General features: G+C 40.0%; 1 protein-coding gene across 2 annotated transcripts in view; it reads right to left on the bottom strand.

Moving 5' to 3' along the window:
• ttyh2l (tweety homolog 2, like) overlaps positions 1-9769 on the bottom strand; it is a 35898-nt gene that overhangs the window by 14925 nt on the left and 11204 nt on the right. The window contains exons 4-6 of one of the 2 annotated variants that reach the window (XM_014025598.1): positions 4666-4886; positions 2926-3021; positions 1000-1072 (exon numbers count right to left, since the gene is read on the bottom strand). In XM_014025598.1, the coding sequence (XP_013881052.1) occupies positions 1000-1072; positions 2926-3021; positions 4666-4886 (390 nt within the window). Of the gene's footprint in view, positions 1-999; positions 1073-2925; positions 3022-4665; positions 4887-9769 lie in introns of those variants that run through there. The other variant, XM_014025606.1, reaches the window with a different exon arrangement.

Raw genomic sequence — 9769 nt, 5'->3', positions numbered from 1 at the left:
CCCCTGACTTAGCAGTGCAGATTTTAATTTTTTGTTTTTTTCTCTGCTGCATGAATATCCTTATACTGGGTCATGTTTTTCAGCCCGTTCAATTTTCAATGACATTTTCAGAAGTATTTATGTCACAAAATTTGCAAGGGAACTGCCAAATAAGCTCTGGACTTACCAACTACAAACTCGTCATCTTCATTCTCCTCTGGCTCTGGGTCAGACTCGGGGTCCAACATGCTAGGCTGGATGGACAAGTCTTCTATTGCTGACATGTTTTAATTAATTTGTAAATTAAACGCTGCTATATTAAAACCCTCTACAAAACAAGAATGGACCGCTCTGGAAGCTGAAGGGGGCGGGGTGTGAAGTGCCTCTTTTGGATTTAAAGATACAGCTTCAAAACGAGTTGATCTGATCCACACCTAAGTAAAGGGCTGAAAGAGGGGCTTGTGGAGTTACAATAAGGAGGATTTCAGATCAGAGCATTGCAGTTCCACTTTATATAGACCCCAACTGAATGATTTAAATGTAAAAAAAGAAGGATWTAAAAACATGACATGTCTCCTTTAATGCGAAGGTTTAAAGCAATAGTGTTGCACAATTTGTTGAATTTTATGCAGATGATGTCCAGCTAAAACTTTATGTCAGTAAAYTTTTTGTGTTTTCTAAGTATAATTAGCTGTGATGGTCATCTTGAATCAGGTTCACTCCAAAATTAATCTTTCTGAAGGTTTCATTAAAATCTGTTGCGTGATTCATGAGATATTTTCCAAACAGTACAGACAAGAACACAGACATAAAAAAAAAAAAAACCTTGAGCTCTCTGCCTTCTTCTGCAGAGGGCAATAATAACAGGAACGAAGGAAAACTCTGACTGCACACCAAGACCCTCTTTAGTTTATCATTCAATTACATTTATTAGGCAAATAAAGCAATTGAAACTGGGTTTGAAACTAATTCAATTTTAATTAATTTCATTTGAAACTAAAGAGTCTGCCATTTACTCACCACAGCTGTAGCAGTGCCAGTCCCCAGTGAAGCCCAGCTCAGGACCAAGGACAGGATAACAAAGCCCATAATCCTGGAGCAAACGAGAGTYGTGGCGGTGGGGGGTGAAAAGGTGTGGTGGGTGATGAGGAACACGCAGGGAGAAAAAAAATACAAAGACATATGGGGAGAATCTGATGAATCAGTTTGTCTTGGTTCAGTGAGACAAATGAAGCCCCATTTTCAGCCAATTAATTTGATTTATGCCTCTCAGCTTTTTGCTTGAAAATTGTTCCCCCTCTGCCTAAAGATCCAGCTGCTGTGGTGCATATTAGATTAGATCATGAAGTGGAAATTCAATTAAATAAAGTTATATAAAAAGGAAATTAATTAATGATTTCTTGTTTGATTTTTTTGTTACTGTTTGGAAACTGTACTGTAATAAAAAAAAAAGATTTGTTCGCTCTGCTTTCTACAGGCTGTTAATCGCCTAAAGTGGCACCGAGCGCAGCATACTTTGATTTATTGATCCGCATGCACCCCTGTTTTTAAAGAGATGAGTTTAAAAAAAGAGTAAAAAAGAAAATGATTAAGAAAATCACCTCASTATTGGCAGGAATCGGAAGCGACCGCTGGCATAGAGCTCAGGACGTGTCATGAGTGTGAGGTGGATAAACCATGTAAAAAAGGGGAAAATGGCCCCTTGATGGATATAAAAAGGCTGGCGAGGGCTTCGGCGCTCAACCCACTCCTCGAACCGTCTTAAAAGCAACAATAAAGCAGCCTGAGAGCACTTAATAATTAGTTAAGGGAGCAGTCTTATCCTACTTGGACGATCAATAGGCATTAGTGAAGCCCATTAGAAAAGGATGTGAGGAGCGATCCCGAGCATCATCTGCTAACACTGACACGTAGGTTGCACTAAATTGGGCAAATGGGATGAAGCAGTCTGGATTGTGGACTTGCTTGTCAGACGTCYCTGTTGGTTTGGATCACTGGCTGCAGTTTACTCAGATATATGTTCTTCAACTCAAATCTTCGTGTTTGTTTTAGTTTTGGAATCACAATTTTAATCAGCTGCTTTGACTCACAGTTGACGTACATGTAAGTATATGCAATGAAAACCATTGAGGAAAGGAAGCTATTTTAAAATGCCATTGGAATGTCAATGAAACATATAAAGCAGAGGAACTCATTTTCACTGCGGACCACATGAGCATTATGGTGGCCCTCATAGACCCAGATGTAATAAACTTAAACATTTTGTGTTTAACTTCAACTAAACCTGAAATGTCATGTWCTTTGTCTCATTGCTATGAKTGAGCACAGTTAACAAACAAKAACTGAGCTCTATGTGGTTTTTCCTGCATAGAAACAGCATTTTAACACGTTCTCTTATAAACACTGAAAAGTACTATGTGTGCGACTGACTAAATGTGACATAAATTCATACAGACATACTATTAAAAGTAAAAGTAAGAGTGTTTTACTCCCTGTGGTTGAGTTGTGGTGAGTAGCTGCCATCATGAATTCTGAACTCGTTCCTACAGAAAACTCCCACCGGAGGGCCATTCTGGTTAAAATTTACTCCCAGTATAGCTGGACAGCAGCAAAAGTAACCAGCAAAAATGCAGTGAAGTGGAGATTTTAGATGATTATGCCCACCACCGACACTTTTTAAACCCTGTGCAAATCCACCTTGTGGATAAAATAATCCAGCCTGGCTATAAAGAAGCACACGCTAATTTCAAAGACATTAATACACATTTGAAGCTCTTGCGGGCCATTTAAAATGCTGTGGCGGGCCACATTAAGCCTGTGGACCTTAAGTTTGACACGTGATCAAGTTATCTTTCCTTTCTGAGGTAACTCAATCAAAACAGAAATGTAACGGAACAAGAGAAAAAAAAATGAAAGATTGAGCACATTCACACTCGTGGTACCTACATGACAAGCAGACATCGAGACTGCTTGGCTATCCCCAAGCACATGGCCAGGCAAATGACCAGATCAAGGATGAGCAGCAGCAGATACGTCAGCCATCTACAAGACATGAAAAAAAAAGCATCAGTTACAATCTCCATCATTAACTTCCACTTACAAGCAGCACATTACACGCACATGTTGGCGCCTCGGAGAGCGTCGGCTGAACATATGTTTCCCCACTGAAAGTGTGAGATGAATGTGTGTCTTGTATCAGCATTCTTGTCTCCTAGTTAGAGCCCATCTGTTTCAGGTAATTTCCAGCTTGTAGGGCTTAATAATTCAACACCACCAATCCATTGACATTAATTTTTTATACTCCTTTGAAAACGTCCTTCTCAAGAATGGCTGACTCCAGGTTTGAAGGCTCTATGTATTTACGTTTGGACTACAGCCAAACAAATGCAAAATCTCATGACAACTACTCGTGGCCTAACAGCGTGGTCAATGCACATCCAAAACACAAACTTGAATGTTCAGGACATCACATAAATAGTTAAACTGGCGGAATACTATAGTCTGACACAAGCTTGATGCACCTGTAGCACCACAGTTATTCTGTGCACTGAGGTCAGCGGAGAATATGATTCATTCTCACAAAGAAGTGCAGAGCTACTCTCACAGACTCAATAAACTGCTGGCTGGCCATTACTTTACTCAAAGACGAGGGCAAATGAATGGAGGTTGCGCACTTTGTCTGTGGAAGCAGAACAGTAGAAGCACCAAGACATAARCGAACAGAGGAAAAAACATATAATACTGAGGGGCCAGGAAAAAAAAGTATCATTTTTGCTTTGTTCAAACGACATTGGACTGGCTGTAACATTTTCTGTTCAAAACCCAGCTGCAGGCTCTTCTGTAAGTACAAAAAAATCCAATCTAGACCCAGGGGATCAGTGTCAGATAACTGGGGTCCTAAAGAAGATCCGGTGTCAGAACAGAAAGAACACCTCATGTGGAGCCATGTAAGACCGTATGAAACTGATATAGGGATATTGTATCACTACCAGTGGTAGAAAATGATTATTTGTTGTCTGCTGCTTTGTCTGCCTTTTATGCCAGAGTGTTCAAATAAGACCATTGCATGATCAAAAGACTAAATCATTTCTGGACTAAAAGTTTTTTTTACAAACAATGGAAGTGGTGCAAACAATGGGGCATTACAGCAGAATGATTGTTTATGTCCTCATGACAGATTGCACCAATTTATATTTTGTATGCGGATTCAAGTTGAATGAACAGCTTGTCACACTTCATAAACAACCATTTTCTCACTCTTTTTTTAAGATATTTGCATTATTTTGAGTTATGTCTTCATTTCCCCTCCCTGGATCAAATTATTGAATTCACCAAACTTTTTTAACCTCAAATGATTTGCAGTCAATTTGAGCGGATGGAAACGGTTTAAGGTTACACAGACACTCTGCCGTGCATAATTTCTGCGAGGGCAATCCGTGTAAAAACTCAACTGATTTGTGGAAAATGAGCTCGTTCTCAGTTTTCATTTATTTAGCAATCAGGGAGGGAAAAAAATGGCTTTTCCGGCTTGGGCTCCTCAGGGGAGATCAATAAAACCCCATCTGTTACACTCCTGCTCTCACTTCTACTCCATTCTGAGCAGTGTGTTTACTCCGTCCACACACACACACTCATAAAACAAAATTGTATCCATCAGTTTAAGGGAGTTGCTAAAGCTCCACCTACCTGTAATACTCAATGAAAGCTGTCTGGTCTGCAATGGCTGCCAAGTRAGCCTCTGTTTTGCTGATGTCTGGCAGAGCAGTCAGCTCACGGAGGACATTGTTAACCATCAGCTGCATGAAGCGCAGCGCTTGGAGGTAGTCCGTCCTCGTACTGAAGATCTCATCGAGGCGCTCCAGGTGCTGCTTGAGTCCACTTTCAAAGTTGTTACGAGATCCTGCAACCTGAGCAAATAGAATTAATGGAAAAGAGAGAGGATAAGAAGACAAAGGCGAATTGAACCGTAACATGAGACTAGATGAGGTGAGGTGTGTTAGAATGAAAATAAAAGAGTAATATAATTTGGTTGTTTGAACAAAATTAGTTGTTAAAAAATTGCTTTTCCTTGTGAATGTTTAACACTTTTTCCACAACCATGTTTTATTCAGACAACTGTGACGTAATAAATTACTGCTAACTTTACTGTTATCAGATTTATCAGTGCTGTCTTGTCTTAACAAAGCTAAAGTTATAAATCACCTCTTAATACAAATGCTTGCAAGAGTGACAAAAAAAAACGGGAGTTGTTTTACTTAGAGATGGGATAATTAGGTCTTTGAAGGGATCTGGATCTTGAGGAGCCGTTGGTTTCATAGAGTCGTGTATAACAGCCGTTCGATTTTGAWRGAGTTACYTCATCCTTCACATATAGGGAAAAATCACATGCGTCAAACGTGATGATGTCATTACGTCACGTGGGCAGTACCATGTGTTTTGTCAAGCAGAAACCCCTCCCCATTTCCCCCTGAGTTGCTATACTCCACCGCGCTCTGCCTGTTTTTTGTGAAAAAGTGAAGCTGGAGTGATTGTCTCTGTGGTTAAGGAGGAAAAATAAAGATAATACAAGGAAGAAAAACATACAACTCGTTCGTTGTAAGGAGCCATACAAAAGATTTGGATCATTTGTGAACATCACATCTCTAGCTTTACATTTRGTTTGTATTTTGTTTTGTATAATCAGGCAGACAGTTGATTTCAAATACTTAAATTTTGAACGTCAGCTTGTACGTTGTCGGTAAATTACACAGATGTTCCTACAGTTTACAGGTAAATGGACTTATAAAGGGTCTCACTGATTTTTTTTCAAAAACACAGCTTAAAATTTATTTTATGTCTCAGAGCCTGTGGGACTAGAAAGAAGTTTATCACCTCTACATGTCCTCCTTTCCCTGCTCCTCTGTGTTGCAGACGCTGTTATCTCCGCCCAACGTCTACTTTCCCTGCCGTCCTGCCCCAAAATTGTATAATACATTTTTTTGGTAAAAAACACAAATTTTTGAGGGGCAAAATACAGAGAAACGTCCAAAGGGGTTGCCATGTATAAAATGTTTTAACAAAGATCTGTTAGAACTCTGAATATGTATTGTGGAGTCTCAGCTATACTCCCATACCAAATTTTAGCCAAATATGCTGGGCAACAAATCAATAATATATATATCACAATGTAGTGTCTAAAAGTGGGGGCCTCTTGTCAGGAATGCACAGATGTGCTATGTCTCTCTTAGACCTCAGCTTCAGAACTCGGCACATGTTGCCATATTAGGAAAGGAATGCTTAAGGTATACAGTGACAAAATTTATGGTGCATCTGTTGGACTGCACTGTGAAACCTATAAAAAGGCTTGTACGCCCCTACTCTTCGCCTTCGTCTTCATCTTTTCACCTGGTGATTCATTTGGCTTAGAAGGCCACAATTAGGTTTTTGGCTGTAAATCTCCTGGACTGCAAAGTAAAGATTCTTGCTGTTCAACCAGCCTGTTTCAGAGTTTTTCTCTTCAGGAACAACAACACAGTTTGCAGAGCCGAGACGACTTGGTTTTTACACCTCATTTAATGGCGTCACGAGACAGAGGTTCTATACTCCAGCAGATACCGCCGTCGCACTGAACTGTTTTCTGCAAGTCGACTAAAAGGGTGAGTCATTTTTCACCAGACAGAGAGCACTTCAGTGGATGATGTTGGTGTTGGATGGCGTTTGACCTAAAGTTTCTGTTCGGGGATTCTGTGGACTGTTTTTGTTGCTCTGATGASATCTCTGTGTAAATACTAAATTTTTGTAGAACCTTTTTGCAACGTTCCATTGTTTTAGTCTGCATCAAGTTGGGGTTTTCTCTCTGAGGAGAGACGGCAGGGTTCTTGGTGACTGTTGATAATGTGATTTATTGACTGTCTTCACCTCAACTGTGACCTTTATCGGTGTGTGTATYRAGGCATTTGTATGACATAAGTCACTGGTTTAGTTGCCGGTGAAAATTTGGGGTCTACAGAGAAAATACAGCTGTTTATTCTTGTTTTTGGTTRATGAAGTTAACAACATACATGTGGACAGTATCAATAGACAATATGTCACATAGAATGTTGATAATTTCACTGAACTTCGATCCAGAACCACATGGCATTTCTGGGGGGCAGAGACAGGGCTTCAGCTGCTTGACRTCTCACGGTCCAGCTAAGCAAGGCTGGTGCATCAACTAACTCACTTACTCTTTGGTAAGCTAGCAACAACTTGCTCTGTAACGTGCAGTAGTCATTTCATGTTTTACCACCGTGCCTCATAACTGCTTAAAAATAATAATAAAAAAAAACAACGTGGAGTGAAAGTTGAAAATGAGCGCAACAGCTTGAGAGGAAATTGTGGATAAAAGAGGAAAGTTCACATCACCAGTTTGGCAGAATTAATCAGACTTTTTTCTCCTGGTCATAGTTTCAAATAGGTAAAACAAACAAAAAAAAAAAAAATAAAAAAATAAATCATCACCGAATTATTGTTTGTCACCGACTGGTGTCTGAATGTTTCACCATCTCCTCTCCGTTCTCGCTTTCTCTTATTAGATTCTACCCCTGAGCTAACTTCTGTTTTCTCTCTCTGCCTTCCAGGAATCTTAGCTTGTCTGCCACTCACTCACTTCCTGCCATTCTGTTACAGCCACGCTCCCCGTTCTCATGTCTCCCTCCATTCACTACGGAAATACAATAAGTCTCCACTCTTTCACCTGGCCCAACCTCTGTCTGCATTTGGATCATTTCCAGTATCTATGCCAAGGTGAAAATTGATGGTCTYAATAACAATAGAAAATCAGACTCAACTAGGCTTAAAGTTTCACACAGTTTCCAATCTGTGTGCAAAGTCGAGCTAATGGAGTGCTGGCTGCACATCGTTAAACATGCAACTACGTTTTTATAAGAACCCTCGAGAAAATCTGCAATATTTGAATTAAAACTGATGTTGCATTTGTTGTTATTTATTCATCTTTCTTAAACCGTGGAAACTTTTAGAATAAGTAAGGTAAAATTAGTATTATGGACTATTTTTATGAACTTTTCCAGTCATACTCTGGATTGATGACGCCTATAAAAAAACACACTGTTTTCCAAACTTTGTCAGAATGCCAACAGTGGCTCAACTTCTCCTTACAGCTCACTGTTTTGAGGAAGTTTAGCTCAGGCTTTCACGGTTAAATAAAAACTTACATGGTGTCGCTTCCAGAGAATCAAACATGACACTGAGCAGCAATCTTGACTCATTTTGATCAGATGTTGCTCTCTGTGGTCTCGTGTGAATTAGTTTACCACAACTCAACTAGCTTTTCTCGTTTACATTCAACTTTTTGAATGCGTTCAAGGCGGTTTGTGTGACACCGCTCACTCCCGCACACTGAAACATCTAACACAAAAAGGATATTGTATTTGTCTCCTTGATATTACAACTGATACTACGAAAAGATAACATCCGTGAATAAATTTTACTGACTGATGTCAAAAGGTGGTGTCTAAGTAAAGAGCTCGGAATGAGTGCTGATGCAGAGATGCAGCAGAGATACAGGCCTTCCCTCTACTCGTGCAATCCCAACGGGTATGTGATTGCCAGGAAACTGCTCTCTCGCTCTCTCTCTTTCTCCCCCCGCCCTTACACGCTCATCATCTCTCACAATTCCTGCCACAGCGCCTCAAATCTTATCAAACGCCAGCCAGCCAGACTGTGAGAAATGGAATCCATCAGCGAGCTGCTAGGGGTGATCCACATTTCCCTAATCTGGACTGCCCCGTCTCCCTTTAAAATGGATTAAAGCTCTCTTTTACAGAAAAGCGGGTCTTAAAGAAGATTCTCCATACTGGACACGGCTGTAAGACRGAAACTCACGGCAGCTCTACCAGCAATTTATTTTTTTATTTTCCAATCACAGCCAAACTGCACTTTTCAAACGATATATACACTATTCACTGCAGAAATAAAACAATATATGATTGCATCACTTCGGACTCGAGAGTTTATTTTATAGGCAACGGCATTCAAGAGAATTGATTTATGGTGCAGGAAGTAATCATTTTGTTCTAAGGATCACAAGGCAGCTTTCGATTTCAAAGAGGAAGCACTGTATGTAAAAGAGCAAGCACCCCCGTAAATTGGATACACAGATTTTGATGTAGTGTGATTGCTATGTTCTCTCACCTATTATTTCCTGGCAGCAGTGAAGGGCTCTTAATATTGCAAGACGAACGCTGGGAACAAGGCTYAATTATGAAATATGTGTGAACTATCAAAAGCCCCCTTCAGTGGCGAATGGAGAACGGTCTTCATCCAATCTTTTTTTTTTATGACACACTACAAACCCGTCCGTTCTCAGCGTTTTATGACGAGAATACCCTATGAGACTGTCAGTGGAGTCAAACAGCCCTTGGAGTCCATCACACATCTAATTGGAGCATTGTGAAGCAGAGGTCTTCTGGAGATCTTTTTTCAAGAGGGGGTTCTAAAGAAAAATTATGGACTAGAGCTGCCCGATGTGTTATTTGAGCATCATCATTGCAATAATCATATTGCAGGCTCTTGTGATGTAGGAGGCAAATTTAGTCAACATGCTATAGGACTAAACCATTAAACTATGTCGTTGCACCAAACAGTTACATGTTACAGCTTTTATTTTGAAGGGTTGCTTCCACCGTTGGAATGAGCAGCTTTGTGTCCAAAACGCTAAAACTTTAAAGGGGCAGCATCATGTAGAATCAACTTTTTTGAGTTTTATATCATGTTATAATGTTATACTCTCATAAAAAACATGGCCAAAGCC

This window comes from Austrofundulus limnaeus, unplaced genomic scaffold (assembly GCF_001266775.1).
Source record: "Austrofundulus limnaeus strain Quisiro unplaced genomic scaffold, Austrofundulus_limnaeus-1.0 Scaffold4, whole genome shotgun sequence".
Lineage (NCBI taxonomy): Eukaryota > Metazoa > Chordata > Actinopteri > Cyprinodontiformes > Rivulidae > Austrofundulus > Austrofundulus limnaeus.
Note: the sequence above shows the minus strand (reverse complement) of the source record. Positions and strands in the feature narration are given on the sequence as shown.